The following is a 21,005-nucleotide window of genomic DNA, read 5'->3' on the forward strand; positions in this document are numbered from 1 at the left end:
ATGTTTAAATGTTTTAGGTTTTATTGTTAGCAGTTGTGATGTCTGGTGCATGCCAGTGGCTTTTCTGGTTGTAATTGTGAAGCTGATATTGTGTAACTGCAGTGATACCTTATATACACAACAACATTTCATTCCACTAAGAGCTAGTTTCTTTTCCTTGTCTAAATCACCCTGTAACTTCTCAGGTACAGAGAAGCAGCACGTGGCTAAAGGCTGTATTTTCTGTGGCTCGGATCTATCTTGTCACCAGGGTACAGATGATCAAGAGTGTCCGTGTGACTGGCATGGTGCCTTGAAGCTAAGGAGTGACCAAGGTTTGGAACTATCTGTGAGAGAAAAAGCTTTACGTGTTCCAGAATTCCCGTTTCCTCAGGTTAGTGGTTTGCCATTATTTTAGTGTATAATGGAAATACATAAAAGCATTTAACAAAGTTTTGTATTGTTGTTTGAAACATTGTTTCTTAAGATAAATTTTCAAGAATATATTAAAATATTTTAATATTTATTAATACTATACCATAGAATGTTACAGGTACTAGAACTTTTTAAATCAGGGTATCAGTAAACTAAATTTACTGGTATATAAATAAAAGTCCAGTTGCATCAGACACTCAACAAACTAAATGTACTGATGTGTAAATAAAACTCCAGTTGCAACAGGCACTCAAGAAACTAAATGTATTGATATATAAATGAAAGTCCAATATGATTAGGCACTAAAGAAACTAATTCTACTGATATATAAATAAATATCCAGTTCGATCAGACACTCAACAAACTAAATTTATTAATGTGTAAATAAAATTCCGGTTGCAACAGGCACTCAACAAACTAAATGTACTGATGTAACTATTCTTACTAGTTGGTACTATTCTTACTACGAAAACACAGAGACCTACATAGAATTCGTCTACATACTTGTAGATCGACAAAATTGTTAGGATTAGCATACAATTCCAAATGAACACTGATAAATCACATAAACCCAAGTCAGTAAAATAAGTATGGCAAACAATGCTAGGATACTGTCCTGTAAAGACACAGGAGCAATATGAAAATATATCATTTAAATTTATAAACAGTATATATACCCAGTAGTTGAATACGCTTGTCCACCGTGATTCAACATTGAACAGTAACATATTAAAAAATTACAAATAATACAAAACTCAAAATTTTCCACAACATTCTGAATACCCGAAACAACAAACTCATTATATTTACATAAATATGTAAACACACAACCAACAGCACAACAGACTCCTAGACTGGTCGTTCAGGTATTTCGAAAAGAAAATTTAGACAAAGAATGATCTACCAAGATCCACATACAATTATCTAATACCCAGTGATGACAGCCCGAAATGTCTCTCACTACTCAATATATATCATAAGAAAAGCGACAACTATGCAAGATCGTAATAATATCATTTAAATTACAATACCAACAAAACTGTATTTAAAATTATATTTATGAAAAATAAACGTCTAATAACGTAATTAAATGAAAATCCAATGATTTGCCATAAAACTGTTTGTGAAGTCTAGGTCTATTACACAATCAAGTTAAGAAGAGTAAAATAAAATCACAAAATGCTACAAATGGTACATTTATAGACATAGCTACGAAAAAGTGAAGAATGATCAGAGTAATTACCTGCTAAGTGTATAAACCTTGATCTTGTGTAAATCATTTAAAATTTAACAAAATAAATATGCCATCAAGGAGGATGGAAATATTTGTCTTAGTACCTAACCAATCAAATCGATTAGCATAGGCTGTTATGGTGTGAGGTAATAATGTGTTGCTGTTTTGTCAAATTTATTATCATTCACATGAAATGGTGAAGCAGCAAGCTATATTTTATTCCTGAAGTGGGCCAAGCAATCATTGCGTTAGTTGGGGAAAACTATATTGAAACTTTTAAAGCAATAATAGATTTGTAGCATAACAGCCATGCTAAAGTAATTATAAACTAAAATTTACTGATACAAACCTAATTTTCCTGGAAAACTTATTTTAATACTAATGATTAATAATTATTACATTATATAATAACCGGTATTTGAATTAATAATCTAGGATTAATCATTAGCTTAATAAAACGTTAAAATAAATTCATTTTCAAGCAAAAAAACAGCCCCGCTTGAGGCTCGAACTCAGGGCCTTCAGATTATAAAACTGACTTTTTACAATAAGAATCCTTCTGCAGAGACCTTGTAATCACCTACATTACACCTACAAATATCAAACAAACACTTTTGTACAATTAAATGCACCCTATACTATCTGTAATAGTTCATAGCAAACGAATAGAATAAATTTGAAAAGAAAGCATCGATATTATTACGAACATCTCGAATAATCAAAACGTGTATTCTTTCTTAACTAAGCCTTATAAAAGGACAACTGATTTAAATGAATATTTTTGGCTAAACAAATTTTCCTAACGGTCATAATACAATATTTAGCTAAAGTAATCAAAAACATACATTGTAGGCTGACATGTGTTTGTAATCCGTCTTGTACAACAATTCGCTTTTCCTGATTAATTGGTACTGTTTTTTGAGTGATAAAGAAAATAGTATCAAAAACTAATGTAGTATCAAAAGCGAATGTAGTATCAAAAACTAATATAGTATCAAAAGCTAATGTCCACTGAACCATTGAACACAGGCAATATAAATGTCTCACTGTTTCGGTGTTTTTACCACATGGTGTACATAAACCGGTATCGTGTTTTTGCATATGAACAAGTTTATTATTCGTCATTAAGGCATTGTGATAAAACAAATAATTCACATCAGCAAAGACAAAGCCCTTAAATGGGTGATAAGTATATTTATGTATTTTGTTCCAGTTAGTATCTATTAAAATATCTTTCCAAGCAGTAATTTCTTCTGTAACGGGGTTGGAGTTCTGGTATAATAAATTAATTAGTTTTTTAACAGGAAGATCACTGAAGTGAATAACATCTGAATCACACATCTCAGAGGTAAATTTTGTCGTACCTGTAACTGGGGCAATCTCACTTCTCAGAGGTAAATTTTGTCGTACCTGTAACTGGGGGAATCTCACTACTCAGAGGTTAATTGTGTCGTACCTGTAATTCTGGGAATCTCACTTCTCGGAGGTAATTTGTGTCGTATCTGTAATTGTGGGAATCTCACTTCTCAGAGGTAAATCGTGTCGTACCTGTAACTGTGGGAATTTCACGTCTCAGAGGTAAATTGTGTCGTACTTGTAATTGTGGGAATCTCACTTCTCAGAGGTAAATTGTGTCGTAGCTGTAATTGTGGGAATTTCACTTCTCAGAGGTAAATTGTGTCGTACCTGTAATTGTGAGAATCTCACTTCTCAGAGGTAAATTGTGTCGTACTTGTAATTGTGAGAATCTCACTTCTCAGAGGTAAATTGTGTCGTACTTGTAATTGTGGGAATCTCACTTCTCAGAGGTAAATTGTGTCGTACCTGTAATTGGGGGAATGTCACTTCTCAGAGGTAAATTGTGTCGTACCTGTAATTGGGGGAATCTCTCTTTCAACTGAGATTGTCCATATTTCTGGAATAGCATCGTATAATTTTTTATAATATTGTCTGATTTGAACAGGTATCACACTTTCAGATACATCCTGAAACATACATTCAGATACATAACTCGATAATAGTTTTTAAGGGAAACCAACAAGGGACAAATTCGTAAGTGAAGTCTTTTAAGCGAATCAGTAAAATTTTTATTATGAAATATACAAGTCTGATGTTCCTGAAAAACTTATTTTAACGCTAATAATTAATTCTAAATTATTACATTATATAATAACTTGTAATAATAATTTAGGATTAATCATTAGCTTAATAAAACGTTAAAATGAATATGTTTTCAAGCAAAGACAAAGAATTATTGCCTCGGGTGAGGCTTCAGGTTATGAGACTGACGCGCTGCAATAATATTTTATATAATATATTAAGTAGGTTTTATTATGATGTTGCCTATAGATGCAGATTAATGCAATTTCCAACGTATTTTGAGAATTAAATCGAAGGCTATTTCACCAATCTCTGTTTGCCGTTGGAATATACATATATATATATATACTAGGGTGATAACTCAAGGCCGCCTGTAGCGGAATACTAAACATTTTTTCTGTCTGCATGTACAAGCACCCACGTTATGTTGCAGCATTTTTAACACAGTCAGTTTGGAGATTTGAAACGGTAGATATGAAACTGGATGTTTGATAATTCATCCAGTAATCAATATTATATGTAATTGCATTTCCACTCAAATAAACTTAATTTATTTTGAAGGATATTTTTCTTTGTTTGATTAATTTTAATTAAACACAAAGCTACACAATGGACTATCTATGCTTTACCTACCAAGAGTATCGAAACCCGAATTTTCGTAGGGCAAGTCCGCAGACATACCGCTACGCCACTTTTAAAGGATATGTGTGGTAAAATGATATTATCTAACAACTCTTTGAATACAATGCTTTTTTCAAATATAATGTTTTTAGTTTTGTCCCCTATGTTAACTTTATTCTAGAAAGTCAAAAATTCTTTATTAATTACATCGTTGTTATTGTTTCACGTGATAAGTACATTTTTTAACCTGGTGTTTTCTACTGTACCTAATTTTCGTTATGTCTGAGAAACCGAAATGAAGATTCGAAAAGTTTAGGATCATATTTTTGCATGTGTATATATTTATATGTAATAAAAACTTCTCACAAGTTGGTAAAATGAGACAAGATGTTTTTACATAACTGCACTTGTGAACTATGCTTTTAATTATTACTTTGTGAAAAAATAAATTACACCTTACATATATATCTTTCACCTTCAATAAACTTTTTCCTAGGCCTTATGTTTCGGTCTTAAAATTACATCAGACACAATTGAATGAACAGGAATTACAATAAAAACAACCAATGGAACAAACCCTTCTGAATCTTAGGGAACGCGTCAGGTCACTTTAAATACGCTTTTAATACTTAGGCGTTTTTCAATGTTTCGAATTTTCTAAAACTTCAGTAAAAAGTAGTGAAACAATAATTAAACATCGGAATACTGTTGTGTAGTTAAAATATATCTCAGGATGGATATTAATACTTTTACTAATAAAGCAGGAAAAACCTTTCGACTCTGTTAGGTCATCTTCAGGTTAACAAAGAGAGAGTTTGCAACTGACCGTTGCCGGCCACAGGTTTTAAGGACGAGTGTGTAAATGGGTACGGGATTGTAGGGGGCGTTACAGTTAGATGCTAGGTTATATTTGTGTTCTCTTGTTTATTGGTGAAAGTCCCTAACCAGATATATTTTTCGACATCTGGTTAGTGAAAGTGGGTTTTTCTCGGGGTTCTCCCGTTTTCCTCTCAGAGCTAAATTACTGGGTATTAGGATTTATAGATCCCTACCCTCGTGTTGTGTTTTTTTTTTATAGAGTTAATATTTAACCTCTCGCGAAACACCAACAGACCTTTGCCATCAGTTGACTGCATAATCTCGTTAACTTTAAATTTTGTAGGTACAGCTATTATTCATCGGTCCAGGTAAATCTAACTTTGCGTATAGGGCTAAGGGAATGTCTCTTCTGAGCGCCCTCGATTGCACTGCACCTCTTCTTAAGACGCAAAGTATTAAATCGAAATACCTGCCACGAATTTTATTTTTATTATTTATTTATATAGTAAAAGCTCACGGGAGTTCCGGGAAGAGTTGTCTACCTTACCCCACTCCCAATCGCCACGTTTATCATTCAGGACAAGCCGGGTGCAACCATAGATCAATAGACCATTCCCGGACCCGAATCCTTCGTAGGGGCGGAATTCTTATCCAACCCTCTACCCCCGCAGATCAATCTTATCTATGTCAAACATGGAATACTGAATTTAAAGTCAGTTGTTTCCTCACTAAAAGCCCTATAAGCCTTTTCTCTGTTTCTAAGATGCGTCGACCCAACCATCCAACCCGAAGAAATAAAACATACCATTGAATGACAAATCAAGACCAAGACATACGCCGTACATCGATTTTTCTCTAAACACATCACTCTGTCAACTTACTTCCTCAATATAGTGACAACCTCGAAGTTTTATGGTGACTCTATTTTACGTAATGGTTCTTATTATCACATATTTCACTTCCGTGCCGAGTACCCTTTCCGTCACTCCACCAAGCCCTGGATATCTCAAGTCTCCAGAACTTAAGAAATCGACTGACGACTTCCCAACCAACAAACAGCCAATAAAAACACTTAAACTGATTCATATAGCAAGATATCTCAGAGCACTGAAACCATACTTCTGGACATCACAACGGGCGACGCCTCAACCTCTACTGCACTTCACAGTACTTTAATATTTCAAGCAACCCAAACCAGCGAAGTAAAGGCACTCAGACAAGCGACCACTGAGATGCCGAATCTCCACCACCTGATACCTCGTTCTGGAGGTATACTGTACAGCAGTCATCATCAACATGTCCACGGCCTTTGTTTTCGTCGATAACATGTCCTAAGTAGTGACAAACAAAAACCCGACGCTTCAATATTCTTCTACTGCATGCGGACCCGGCATGGCTAGGTGGGTTAAGGCGTTCAAATCGTAATCTGAGAGTCGTGGGTTCTCGTCCCCGTCACACGAAACATGCTCTCCCTTTCAGCCGTGAGGGTGTTATAATGTGACGGTCAATCCCATAATTCGTTGGTAAAAGAGTAGCCCAAGAGTTGGCGGTGGGTATTGATGACTAGCTGCCTTCCCTTTAGTCTTACACTGCTAAATTAGGGACGGCTAGCGCAGATAGCCCTCAGTTAGTTTTGCGCAAAATTCAAAAACAAAAGATCTGCGTGCCAGCCTTTCCTTCTTCTTCGTGCTAACCTAACAGGCACAAGTTGGCTTCAAGGCGCCACCTAGTGTAAGGGATTTTCTCGGGGCTCTCCCGTTTCCCCCACATCAAAAATTTGGCATCGGATTTATAGAACACAGACCAGACGTCCTGATGGATCCTAAATCCAATATTGACCGTTGATTTTGTGATCTGGTGTACAATCATGATGGGGTGCCTGTTATCGACTGTACAATCACGATGGGGTGCCTGTTATCGACTGTACAATCACGATGGGCTGTCTGTTATCTACTGTACAATCACGATGGGCTGTCTGTTATCTACTGTACAATCACGATGGGATGTCTTTAATCGACTGTACAATCACGATGGGATGTCTTTAATCGACTGTACAATCACGATGGGATGCCTGTTATTGACTGTACAATCACGATGGGCTGTCTGTTATCTACTGTACAATCACGATGGGCTGTCTGTTATCTACTGTACAATCACGATGGGCTGTCTGTTATCGACTTTTTTCCGCTGGTGTTTTTTTATTTTCTTACTTTTCTTCAGATTGCGTCATCAAAACCCAAATTCAAGCGCGGGGTGTAGAGAAAGCAATTTTCTGGGCAACCCCGGTTATCTCTGTTTCCAAGTGCCTCCTGCTAGTACAGCGGTATGTCTCCGGATTCACAACGCAAAGATCAGTGGTTCGATTCCCCTGTGTGGCTCAGCCGATAGCCCAATGTGGCTATGTTATAAGAAAACACACACACTGTTTCCAAGCATTGAGGACAGAGATATTCAAATCGAAATACCTGTCACTCTTTTTATTTGTTTGTTTAATAAAAGTGTTGATATCTTGGAAATCACTACCTTCGTCAATGAAAGTCTAAGCCTTCGAAGCCCTCCAGACATTTGCTAAATCTTATCAAATTTTGGAATGGATAATAACAGAGCTTTCTTCGGACTCGGAAAGAAGAAATTTTTTTGTTTACTGTGAGTTAGACTTGAGTATATATTTACTTTTATTTGTTAGTTAGACTTTGTGAATGTTTACTGTGAGTTAGACTTGAGTATATATTTACTTTTATTTGTTAGTTAGACTTTGTGAATGTTTACTGTGAGTTAGACTTGAGTATATATTTACTTTTATTTGTTAGTTAGACTTTGTGAATGTTTACTGTGAGTTAGACTTGAGTATATATTTACTTTTATTTGTTAGTTATACTTTGTGAAAGTTTGCTGTTGTATACTATAAATTAGACTTGAGTGAATGTTTACTGTTATTTACTGTTGGTTAGACTTGAGTGAATGTTATAAGTTAAACTACAGTACATCAGTTAGAACAATTAACAAATCCTTGCAGCTGATCCTTGTTTCGGAGATTTAACTGCAGTGATGTAAAACAGTACTTTTCACAATATTACTAAACGTTTATAAAATGCTTTATTTGAATGAAAACTAACAAAAAGGTTGAGAAAATAAAACAAATCTAACAATAAAAAATGACAAGTTACGGATACAAAGAGTGGCACGTTTTGGCTACCTCTATTTTATCCACGTGGTTTGGAACGAGTTCCCCAACCGTGTCAGACTTCACCTTTTCTAGCAACTCTCTCACTGAAGGGCTGTCGTGGGGCAGACAGAGGAAGTGACGAGTCAACTCCTGGGTTTCCAAGCTTCCGATACAGTCCTCTTTACAGACAGGGACGGGTTCTGTGCTGACACAGATATTGTTTTCTCGGTACCTGATCCACACTTTGTTTCTCACACATCTGGGTTCAGTAACGAGACGCTCTTTGCGAGTACGCTGGAACCAATTTTCTTCTTGGACGGGTTTTTCTTGATAATACTGTCTCGTGCGAGGACACACAACAGGGTAGATGGGTTGGGATGGGATATGGCACTGCTGGTCTTTGAGGGCATAGCTGTTGACAAAATCTTGGCTGTCGGTATAAACGCAGAGGTTGGGTCCCACGAACTCCCTATAGCTCTCCTCGTTGAAATCCCCACAGAGACCACAGTGTTTACCTTTGTACCTCGGAGATACCTAGAATAAAATTACAACTACTCAGTGTTTGAAAAGACGGGAAGTTTAACACCACGTGTTGAATTATTGCAATTTCTCTTTCTAAGAGTTTGTTTAACGGACGTGTAGTGAAATTTGCGTTTTGACGAATCTAGACGTTTCTTTAAAAATTCTGTTATTTGTTGCTGTTCTGACAATAAAACAACAATTTTAAAACTTCTCTGTTATTTGATTCTGCAAAACACTGACCTTAACTCTTGCATTCACACCGTCATATTCGATGACCAGACCTTCTCGCTCGGCTTGGAGAACCACAATAGGTCGGGATACAGTTTCTTCCAGGTAAATGTACACAGGGAATTCTTGAGATCCTGTCTTGACCGGCTGACCAAGTGTCAAAGTTCGTGTCTGACCGTTAATCACAAGCTCGACGGGAGAGCGTTGTTTCAGCGAAGGAAGCAATTTGATTTGTTGACCAGAGATGGACACGAGCAAAGACTGTGAATAAAGACCGCATCTGGTTAACATATAGAATGGACCTAATTTTCACATAAACACCTATAAAATGAATCTCTTCAACTCCCACATAAACACCTATAGAACCAATCTTCTTAACTCCTAATGTTTCATACTAGCGATATGTAAAAACGTTTAGTACACCTGTTTCATACGGTTCAAGAAACTCTTACATACATTGACTATGTGTATTTAGTTACACCCGTAAAGAGGTGGAAGCTCTACAAGCTCGTCCACAACACCATCTATTCTAAACAATATTCGAAACTACACACCCTCTCACGCCTTGTCGGGTTCACAATAACGGCGTATCTTTCCTCATGGGAGCAATCTTTGGAGAGAAGGTACTGGCAGCTTGTCTCCGGTAGAAGGAACGTCACGTTGTCAAGGGTCGTAATGTACTTCTCCATCAAAGAGCACACAGCTGTTGAAGAAAAGACATGATCAGATTCCAAAATATTGGTGTCACCAGTGAGTTAAGTAAAAAACTAAAGTTATTAAAAACAACAAAACACGATCTGTTTTATAGCTTAAGCTGAAAGGTACACAACGGAACATTTGCGCTCTGTTCATCGGAAGGATGGCACTGACCATTGGCCTACAGTATTTCTACACAGTAGGTAACTGTACAATAAATTCAGTTAGTAGTTATATAATAGGTCTCAGACTTTGAAAGTAGTGATGCTCCATTTACTAATCATTTAAATTATCACGGCGGTCAGTAAAAGATTCTATATATTGAAATGTTTGTCACCAAACAAATTAGCACTTACGCTCCATTTCAGGAGTTGTTACGCTGACGTGTCTCTCTACCACAGGTTTCAGTGTGGACACTGGTTTCAGGTAGGGCACATAGATCTTTCTGAAGACGGTGTTTTCTGTGGGTTTCTCAATAACTAAGTCAAGCAGCGTCACTCCGGGTAGCTGTCTGACAAACTGGCCAGTAATACGGATCTTACTGTCGGGATTGCGAACGTCTACAGGATTGTTCTGGAGACGAGGATATAGATACGTCTTGAGAGCCAAGTCCAGATGTCGAGTTATGTTGAGCAGGTAAAGAGGAATCTGAAATTACAGTAACTAGCTTTATCTATTAAGTGTATGACTTAACACTCATCATAACCACACTGTACCTCACCAGTGTTCATCACAACCACACTGTACCTCACAAGTGTTCATCGCAACCACACTGTACCTCACAAGTGTTCATCGCAACCACACTGAACCTCACCATGAAAACTATACTGAACCACGTATTTGTTGATCTATAACTAAAACTTACGTCTTCATAGTTGACCTCCACCGTGAATTTATCGAGATAGCTGTCGTTTACTACGGCAAGTTTGCAGGCATAACTTTGTGACTTGCCAATCTGCTTATCAACCTGGCATTGCCTGTAATACCACGGTAGTGACCACTGTCCACTGAAATGTGTAGTGTCCAATCTTACGGCCGTTCGCGGTTGAATTACGTTCAGTTGCCCCTCACTTTTCTCGAAAACGGCCTATTAATAAAATAAATAGTTTAATGTATGGTCTACAAGATTCGATACGTAACACTGTAGTAAGCAGTTGAAGGTTTTATACTATTACAACTGGTATTGTGATAATGTAAACTAGAGAGGTTCTGATATATAAGATCGTAGTAAGTTTGTTTTTGAATTTCGCACAAAGCTACTCACCACCCACCGCCAACTCTTGGGCTACTCTTTTACCAACGAATAATGGGATTGACTGTCACATTATAACGCCCCCACGGCTGAAAGGGCGAGCATGTTTGGCGCGACGGGGATGCGAACCTGCGACCCTCAGATTACGAGTCACACGCCTTAAAACGCTTGGCCATGCCGGGCCTATCGTAGTAAGTAATAAGCATTATTGAAACAGAGATATGGATATAAAGTTGTACACACAAGTTTCAATATACAATGCTTTAGTTACTGGTTTTATCCACCATGTAACACATTTAAGACTGCTTACCTTTATAACAACATTCTTATTTTCTGCTGTCAAACACTGCTGACCCCATCTCAAGTCTGCATCGACGAAAATTCTCTGATCCTTAGTTGCCGTTGTGTCAAAAGAAAACACGTATGGTGTCGGAGGGAATTGAATCACTGAGTTGAGACACACCTATATGGAACAATAGTTATCTTGTTATTATGAATGTATCGGTTGTTTCCATCACGTTTAATGTTTTTACTGTGAAAGTCTCGATAAAGAACATCTTAAAGGCATGAAGATTGTTTTTGTTTTTGTTCTTCAAATTAAACTTCGAACGGGCACGTTAAACTTTTAACAAAATGCTACTATTCAAAATCATAACAAAATATTTTAACGTACTTAAATTCACCTCCGATAATACGAAATGACTTCGTTACCTACCTCGACCGGATATGATTTGTAGGATTCGCGACGAGTTTTCTGGAGATGAATTTTGATCCAGTTAGTCCTGGAGTCTAGAGTGCGGGTATAAAAAATGCTGAGTACGTTGGTTAGAGGGATATGTCCCCTGGCTTCTAACGTCAACCTGAGGGAGTGAGTTACAGTATCTTTCTCCACTCTCGAGCTGCTGGATTTTGGAGTGATCCGTTCAGAGTTATCCACGTCAATATTTTTTTTGAAAAAACTGAATGGTGCTTTGAACAAAGAATAAGTCTTCTCTAGAAGTCCATAGTGAAATGGGTCCTCATTCCGTGTCTCACGGTAGAGCGGGTCCTCCTTCTGTGTGTCACGGTAGAGCGGGTCCTCATTCCGTGTCTCACGGTAGAGCGGGTCCTCATTCCGTGTCTCACGGTAGAGCGGGTCCTCTTTCCATGTCTCACGGTAGAGCGGGTCCTCATTCCGTGTCTCACGGTAGAGCGGGTCCTCCTCCCTCCGCTGGTTGTACAAAGGTTTCTTCCTACGGATCTGATGGTGAAGAGGATCCTCCCTCCACGTCTGACGGTAAACTGGATCTTCCTTTCGAACTTGAGAGTAGATTGGGTCCTCTTCCCGGACTTGAGAGTAGATTGGGTCCTCTTCCCGGACTTGAGAGTAAATTGGGTCCTCTTCCCGGACTTGAGAGTAGATTGAATGTTCCTTCTGGACTCTTAATTTTTCTTCAGTTCGCTTGTACTGGAAGGTGATGGCATACTGTAACAGAAGTTATTAACAGATATGAACTAAAGCAGGTAAAATATAGTCATCTGTTTTAACATTTCTTTAAAGTATACAAAATTCCGCATGTGTTTTATTATAAATCCTAACCGCTTTCTACATTTTGATAATTCAAGATGAATGGCATGATGTTAAAACATATTTCTAATTCTAAACGTGATATTGACTTAAAGGTCCACACAAGGTCAAAGGTAATGCAATCTTAATATAGATTTAAATTTCCTCACAAGGCCAAAGGTAATATAATCTTAATATTGACTTTAAGTCTCACATAAAGCCAAAAGATATTAAGGAAATAGATGAAGACGGTTTATAAAGGACGTCAAAAACAGCATTGTTACGTTATTGGTTGACTATTTCCTAATTCTACTTATTACGTTTAGTTCTAACTAACCTCGTAGACTGGAGTCCGGTTGTCTGGCTCGATAGAGACGACCAGTTGACGGTGTGTGTTGTCCAGATTATTGAATGCTTCCAGCAGTCCAGCCAAGTAACCCTTTTCTTGGCTCACGTAGAATGGAAGGTCAGACCAAATAGTTTCTGCCTCCCCCCGTACACGGATTCCTAGTCCAAAGATGTCTTGGCCGTATCTCTCGTCGTACTAGAATAGAACAGTTTGAACTTCTTTCCTCACAAAATGTACACAGAACGTAAGGAGTAAACAAAGAAACTGTTTTAAGACTTAATTCAGATATATAATCATAGCAGGTTATGACAAAGATGTTTTATATTATTCACTTTAATCTGACTTATAAACGTATCGTCAATGCGTCATAGTAAAAACAAATCATTAGAAAAAATTGTACCCGATAAAAGAGGATTGGTAAAGCATATAGAGTGAGAATACGCACCTTAAGAGGGACCGGTAAAGCATACAGAGTGAGGATACGCACCTTAAGAGGGATCGGTAAAGCATACAGAGTGAGGATACGCACCTTAACAGGGATCGGTAAAGCATATAGAGTGAGGATACGCACCTTAAGATGGATCGGTAAAGCATACAGAGTGAGAATACGCACCTTAAGATGGATTGGTAAAGCATACAGAGTGAGGATACGCACCTTAAGAGGGATCGGTAAAACATACAGAATGAGGATACGCACCTTAAGAGGGATCGGTAAAATATACAGAGTGAGGATACGCACCTTAAGAGGGATCGGTAAAGCATACAGTGTGAGGATACGCACCTTAAGAGGGATCGGTAAAGTTCTTATTGGTACTGCATCCCCCAGATAGGGTTCCTCTGGTGGCAGAGCCAAGACACTCTTCCGAACAAATGTATAAGCGTCTGTTTTATGGTAGAAGATCTTGGTGAGTTTGGGCTGGATGTTTAGTCGTAAGGTGTCGCTGCGGACATCTAGCTGTAGACTGATATTCAGGGGAAGCGTCACGTGATATCTTTTGACTAGGCTACTTCCATAACAGGTTTGTGTTGCAGGTTCGATAAACCCTCCAAAAACGTTAGAAGAATAATGGGCCCTGGTCAGAGAGAACGTGATCTTGTTATTTCAATTGAAAAAAACACAACTCTTTTAATAAATACCAACATAGATAGGTTTTTAATGTAGCTCACTTCACAAACATTGAAATATAGACATATTACTATGATAAATTATAGGGAAGGAAGAATCGGCTAGTGAGAGAACGTGCGACTTACGTTGGTTGGATCTCCACACCAAAAGTACTAGAGCGACGCCTACTTGTTGGGGTTTGAACACGAATGTCTCTCACACGGACGGAAAGTAAGATTGGTTTCTGGTTGATTAAGAACACTGGGAAACCAATCTCTGAAGACAGAATAGTGAAAGAGGAAGAGGGCATTATTAACTTGATGTAGTGTCCAGGCACTCCCGAGCGTACCTGCTGCTCCAGTTGTTGGTAGAACTGGATGGCTGTTTGACAGAAAATATTTGTCATTAAACATTAAATTTATCGGTGAAATAAACCCGCGTATAACAGGACTAAAACACTTTCGTTATATATAATGTTGTTAACTGGTATCATACCTGTCTGCAGTATCTCCGTCACGTGCTCCTTGTCAAAGGTGTACAGGGAAGTCCTCTCAAAGAGTTGGAAAAGAACCCTGACCTTCAATTCCTCGGGTTCTCGTAGAACCACGTTTAATTTATCCCTCAGTGTTTCGTAACGCTCACGCAGCCTTTCCACTCCTAACTTCGTGGAACCGAACAGAATGGTAGATAGTTCAGAAAGGATTTCACTCCGGGTTACCAATCTATCGAAGACTTGCTCTAAGCCTTGAGCCACGATTGACAGCTAAAGGGAAGTCACATAAAAGTATCAAGCCTCTGAATCCCGCGTTATCCCACTGTTCTCACCATAATCTCAATATCAGTAACACTTCCTGAACACATTACGTGATTTTAACGTTTTTAAATGCTATATTTTAGTAGACATATGAAAATATTATAAGTATAAACGTTCCTAAATATTTTCAAAAGATATGAATTTCACGTGCGCTCTTCAGTGTCACTAAACATGTAGATTTCACAGTTACTTAATGTTCATTTGTTTGTTGTGAAACATAAACCTACACAATGGGCTATGTATGCTGAGCCCAACAGAGGTATCAAAACCACATTTGTAATATCATAAACACTCAGACTTACTACTGAACCAATAGGTGCTCAGACTAAGCCTTCAGACTTATCACTGAACCAATGAGTAACTTAGAATTTAAGATGAGAGATACCAGAGAGCGGTTACCTTACCTGTACTGGGATATTCCAGACAGGGCCAGTGTTTTGCATTATGTTGAAGAAAGCTACTCTGGGGATTGTGGAAACGTTACTGTGGGTCAACTGGTAGAGCGTGTTGATGCTGTAGTCTCTGGGAACTGAAAGAAATATCTAACATCAGTTTCTACTTTAATAGAACTGACATTCTATTCAAGACGAGTTTGTTATAGAATACTGAACTTACTCTCATTAAATTCAGCCATTTTCAGAAAGGAATATTTGAGCCCCAAGTCAAGAGGTTTGATTCCTTCAATCACCTGTCGGATCTTCTGAGCCCTAGAAAGAAAAAAACGAAAACACGGACAATCAAGTTCCTGCTTAGTGCTTTAGAAAATAATTTATCGCTTGGAATTAGCAGGTAATCACAGCTGTTGTTTGGTGGTTCGTGTAACTATAGAAAGTAAGCCGAAAGATCGTAATTTAGCTTTGGTTATTACAGAAACAAGGTATGGTGCTGTAACTCTGGCTATTATAGAAACAAAGTATGGTGCTGTAACTATGGTTATTATAAAAACAAGGTATGGTGGTGTAACTCTGGTTATTACAGAAACAAGGTATGGTGCTGTAACTCTGGTTATTACAGAAACAAGGTATGGTGCTGTAACTCTGGTTATTACAGAAACAAGGTATGGTGCTGTAACTCTGGTTATTACAGAAACAAGGTATGGTGCTGTAACTCTGGTTATTACAGAAACGAGGTATGGTGCTGTAACTCTAGTTATTACAGAAACAAGGTATGGTACTATAACTCCGGTTATTACAGAAACAAGGTATGGTGCTGTAACTCTGGTTATTACAGAAACAAGGTGTGGCGGTGTAACTCTGGTTATTACAGAAAGAAGATACGGTGGTGTAACTCTGGTTATTACAGAAACAAGGTATGGCGGTGTAACTCTGGTTTTTACAGAAACAAGGTATGGCGGTGTAACTCTGGTTATTACAGAAAGAAGATATGGTGGTGTAACTCTGGTTATTACAGAAACAGAGGTTGGTGTTGGTGTTTAGATACTTACAAATTCTGGAAGCAAGGTATGGTGGTGTTACTCAGGCTCTTGAGAGAGGTGTACACCACGTGAGCCACCTGTTTGTTCTCTTCCAACCACAGGCGCGTGACGATCTGTTCGAGGAGAGGGCGAGGAGGATTGGTAAAGAGCACCACGGTGAAAGCAGCGATCCGGACTTCGTAAGGCTCAGCTGTGTTGAAGAAGATGGGAGTAAGTAGTGGCAACACCTGGAAGAAGACAAATAAAACTGATACAAGTCAACCCTCTAGCTCAAGGTTGGATCTCGTCCATTGTTTTACTTCCATAACTAAAACGTTTGATTGATACATTACATTAATCTACGACACCTACCACCTCTGGATCTCGGGTGACAAGATTGTGCAAGGTGTAGATGATGACTTGACGAAGATAGTTACATGTTGCGACTGGATTCATGTCATTTCTAAGCTTTAGACAGCTGGAGTCTGTCCGATGAGGTAAGGTTTGAGGTATTCCATCAGCAATGCTAGCCAATGCTATGTCTCGATGTAAATTACTTTTTTCGTGGAAATCTTGGGAAGATTCAAGAGAGTAAAGCGATTTTCTACATGAGAAGAAAAAACAAATAATTAGAGTGTGTCTGAAAATGATCATATCACAGGTTGTGAAAAGTAATAATTTTGTGTATTTGTTGTTGAAATAGGGATGATAAAAATGGTATTTCTGAACAGTAAATCTATTAGCTCTTCTCACCTTTACATAGTCTTTCACAATGTCCATTCTGCAGGGGAACTTCAGGGTCATATTCTTCTCGCTCAAGACCTCTTCTTGGTACTAACTTCTCCTGTTGTAAGTTAGGCACGACACATGCATCACGAACAAATCTGGCAAAGGCTAAGAATGTTGAGCTCAAAAGAAAGCGGTTTGACTGGACTTTTGAACCTGGGTCAATTCCTGGAGAAGATTTTAGAACCGTTATCAGTAAATTATATTTCTATAAAGTTTTTAAGATATTAAACGTTTCAAATCTAGCAATATCTTACTCTATTTGTATTCAAAGAGTAGCGTCAGAGCCTAATAGCTGACAACTTTTGTGTAAAACATGTTAAGTGTTTAAAACTTTATGTGTTACTAAAACGTTAAATTTGTAAAATTAGCTATTTTGCAGGTCTACTTTGAGTGTTTGATGTTGTGTTTTTTTATTATTTTTAGATTGAGACTTCTGACATAGTTTTGGTTGACAGCTCTAGCTGCAGTCCAGAGATGCCACCAATGAACCGCAATCTTCTTTGCCTCTGTCTCTCAAACGTAATGTCTCCATATATTCTACAGGCTAAGTTTTATGAAAATAAATCTTAAACATCAGTTTGTTTTCTTTCAAACCGTAACTTACGTATAAGGCCTCAATGGTTCGTTCATTTGGATATACGATGTTCCTGGGCAGACCCTCTACCAGCTCGCGCGCTTCGAAGTCAGTAACAAGGTCTTTCTCGATGATATGTCTGATCACAAGAACAGCGTCGTTGGTTCCGGAGAGGAAGAGAATCAAGCAACAACTTCTAAAAATATTAAAAGCTTTCAACTCTTGTATTTCTTACAAATGTACTAACTATGTAAAGTTAGACATAATTCAGCTTACTTTTGTCTAAAGTAACTAATAAATGTAAACCTGGGTAACAGAATATTTTAGAAGTAAAAAAAGTAATATTATTTACGACATAAAGTTCTCTCACCACCTCTAACTTGTTCCCTTTCTGCAGTTCCGTGCTTCCGCTCAACCGGAAGCACTTTCTGTAACAAGGCTCATAAGTCATCTACCTTAAGGACGGACAGAGCATTAACCAGATTCAAGACTTTGAACGAAATAACGTCTGATACTGAAGGTCTCCACGCAAAACGTCTACGGTCAGACTTTCTAGAATGTCCCGGGCAGTATTTCGCATCACTCGGCGGTCGATGTGTGCAACAACAGACAGGTAGGGGATATCCAAGGTGTCTTCCGAGGAAGGATATTGTTGGGAATAGGCTCTTCAGTAAACTGTTTTCCTCAGATTTCACGAACTCCTGATATTGGATGTCAGGATGCTGGAAAAAGCTTGGGGGATGCGGTTGTTGAGCTGTCTGGGGCGGAGATAGTTACGGGAATAGCGAACAGTTTCTGTGGGACGATAAGATGAAGTTGGCTTGTAGATGTCGGATTGTGGGACTCTGGAATCAGGCAGTTCGTAGACCAAGCTGGTGTATTTAGTCGGTTCTGTTCTGTTGAAATCTCTCGCACAGGTTCTACCGAACGCAGGGTGAGATTTTGGCTGGAAGTGTCAAGTATAGCTATTAATACACAAAATATTTCTAGTCGATATTAGTCTCAATTATTTAGCATTACAATAATTTCAATGACATTATATAACATAATACATAATCGTTCATGTTATGAAAAATGTTTATTGAGATAACTCTGGTGAAAAGTTCCCAGTAAGGAAAAGTGGATGATCTTTCATCAACATGTTTAAAACACCTATAAATTTTAGTACTTACTGAGCTAATACTACCACGTCACTTCCTTCAATACTGATAACCGACTTGCCCTCACTTAGAACACTTTCTAAGACTGGATTGTTGATTGTGCCCCTGATGTTGTATTTTGTAGATACAAAGGACTTCACAATGTCATCATTCTAGAAACAGGGTGTATTATTATTTAATGAACGTTATTGTTATAGCAATAGTGTATTATTGCTTAACAGTGTTACGTAAGAGTACATTGTTGCTTAACAATGTCATTATTATAAATATAATTTATTACGTATCAATTTTATCATTCTAGAAATAGTGTGTTATTTAATAACGTCAATAGCTTAGAAAGTTTTGTTACCTAACAATTAATTTATCACTATAAAAATAGTTTTAATAATTATTAATGTTTTCGTTGTAGAAATAATTTATTACAGGTTCATTTACGTTCAAGTACGTGTTTATCTTTAACCTTTACGTTACGTTACTATCATATATTGTAAACTACTATAAACATTTTAACCCCATTTTTAAATAATATAGTAACGTAGCATCATAGTTGTTATAGAGTACAGTAAAATACTTTCACACAACAGAAACCTATACTAACAGTTTCATATCCAGTTGGACAGCCACAGGACCTCTTCTTCTCCACATCTTCAGGCTCAGTTTCTGACAGTTCCTCATGGGAACAGTGCCATGGACAGCCTCGGATGGCGTGGTTATCATGTCCGAACACAGATCGTTTAACACAATTGTTGTAGTTCTTTAGTTTGGTGATGTTGAGAACATTATCATAATCAGGAACGTCTCTGGACTGTGAATGGAATCTACGATGTATTGAGTTTCACAGAGACCTCCGATTCCATCCTGTGGAGCAAAACCCTCTTTATTATACCTACTTTTAGGATTGACTTATTACTAAGAATTAAATTATAATTACAGTTTTATGTTACATGTCTGCTTTATATAGTAAAAGTTTGTTAATAATTTTACAACAATATATAAATGTTTATAGTTTCCTCTTTGTTTTAACGTAGTGTAGTTAACCCTAACGACACTAGGCCTAATAAAGTGTTAGTTGTCATAAGAACACAAAGCTCTGAAGATAAATCAGAATGTTCACCCAATCTAAAGATCTCGCAATCTAAGCTTAATTGCGTGTTGGTTTAGTTTACACTTTAGTTTAACTTTTAATTACAAAGCTCTTAAGCTAAACCTAACAAATTGTTGGTTTTACAATATCCTCTCCCTTCTCTTCCTGAAATACAGTTTACAAAATATTCATTTTGAGTCTTAGGATTGGTGACTACTTTGTTCAACACGCATATCGACTGTACAAATAGCAATAGAAAAGTTTCATATCACACTTAACCTATTTTTACAGTATTCATTTCGTTAAAACATAGATGTATGTATATGTTTTAAGGGTGTGTCTATTTTATAAAGGATGAGAGTGAAGATTAAGGTTTCATTGAGACGCCTCATTATGTTTGTAATTTGTTATGAAACCTACCTCATAAACACTGAACACTTTAGGATGAAATCTTGTTCTGTCGTTTTGGTAATTCACTTCTTTGGTGGCTATTTTACCATAATTAAGCTGCAACAAGCTTAGAATCCCTTTTTGATGTTCAAGACCAAGTTGGTTCAGTGGGATGTACTTGAAAACTTGCGACCTGGAAAAAATATGTTTACTACTGACAAATCAATAGTTATACCAAGTTACAAACTAGAGAACCAGTAGCTGTAGCAAAATCAGTTGTTATGATAAATTACAGGCTAGGTAACTCAATACACCTATCATGAACTGGCGAATTCAGTAGGTATGAAAAAAACAACATATAGTTCATAAATCAGTATGAATAAGAATAATAAATTAGAGACATCTATAGCTTTGAGAAATAACAGACAGAATAAATCAGAAGTTGTATTTTCACAAACTTGATAAGACAGTAGTGAAAAACAAAGCAGTATACAAAAAAGAGAAAATGGTTCCATAAAAAAGTTCACTTACCAAACCATCCCGAATGTGACCGGTATAGCTTTACAAAACTTTCTCGTAATATGAGAGTGGGAGAAATCTTTTGGGATATCAGCAGTATATGGATCCGGGATTATCTTATCACAACAACTTGGCAACTTGAATATTTTCAAGCTGAAACAAAGAAACAAAACACTGAGAGAGATCTGCACAAAACTTGATTACGTCCA

General features: G+C 37.4%; 2 protein-coding genes and 1 long non-coding RNA gene across 3 annotated transcripts in view; 1 reads left to right on the top strand and 2 right to left on the bottom strand.

Moving 5' to 3' along the window:
- Positions 1–4,309, top strand: part of LOC143233750 (flap endonuclease GEN homolog 1-like) — a 32,953-nt gene extending 28,644 nt beyond the window's left edge. Inside the window, exon 8 of the mRNA XM_076470352.1 lies at positions 186–4,309. Within this exon, the coding sequence (XP_076326467.1) occupies positions 186–397 (212 nt within the window). The 3' untranslated portion in view covers positions 398–4,309. The remainder of the gene's footprint in view (positions 1–185) is intronic.
- A 3,956-nt stretch (positions 4,310–8,265) lies between these two features.
- Positions 8,266–16,934, bottom strand: LOC143233755 (uncharacterized). The gene is made up of 15 exons (XM_076470364.1): positions 16,653–16,934; positions 16,311–16,528; positions 15,482–15,573; positions 15,271–15,395; positions 14,548–14,815; positions 14,199–14,433; positions 13,729–14,020; positions 12,936–13,142; positions 11,768–12,517; positions 11,363–11,515; positions 10,666–10,887; positions 10,157–10,448; positions 9,659–9,807; positions 9,117–9,365; positions 8,266–8,888 (listed from the first exon to the last, which is right to left on the bottom strand). The coding sequence occupies exons 1-15, from the start codon at positions 16,932–16,934 to the stop codon at positions 8,352–8,354; spliced, it is 4,071 nt and encodes a 1,356-aa protein (XP_076326479.1). The 3' UTR covers positions 8,266–8,351.
- Positions 16,935–18,815: 1,881 nt separating this feature from the next.
- LOC143233761 (uncharacterized) lies at positions 18,816–20,816 on the bottom strand. Its single transcript, XR_013018301.1, has 4 exons — positions 20,809–20,816; positions 20,308–20,470; positions 19,402–19,661; positions 18,816–18,955 (listed from the first exon to the last, which is right to left on the bottom strand). It is a non-coding gene; the product is annotated as an uncharacterized LOC143233761 (long non-coding RNA).
- Between the last annotated feature and the right edge of the window lie 189 nt (positions 20,817–21,005).

The sequence above is a fragment of the Tachypleus tridentatus genome, chromosome 1, assembly GCF_004210375.1.
Source record: "Tachypleus tridentatus isolate NWPU-2018 chromosome 1, ASM421037v1, whole genome shotgun sequence".
In the NCBI taxonomy this organism is placed as follows: domain Eukaryota; kingdom Metazoa; phylum Arthropoda; class Merostomata; order Xiphosura; family Limulidae; genus Tachypleus; species Tachypleus tridentatus.

Excerpts from the sequence above, each read along its gene's own strand:
- LOC143233755 (XM_076470364.1), bottom strand. The coding sequence starts at position 16,934 with ATGATCATTTTCAGACACACTCTAATTATTTGTTTTTTCTTCTCATGT. Across the intron at positions 14,434-14,547 it reads GACGGAGATACTGCAGACAG|CCATCCAGTTCTACCAACAA; the intron begins GTATGATACCAG and ends TCTGTCAAACAG. Across the intron at positions 9,366-9,658 it reads ACCCGACAAGGCGTGAGAGG|TCTTTGCTCGTGTCCATCTC; the intron begins GTGTGTAGTTTC and ends CTTTATTCACAG.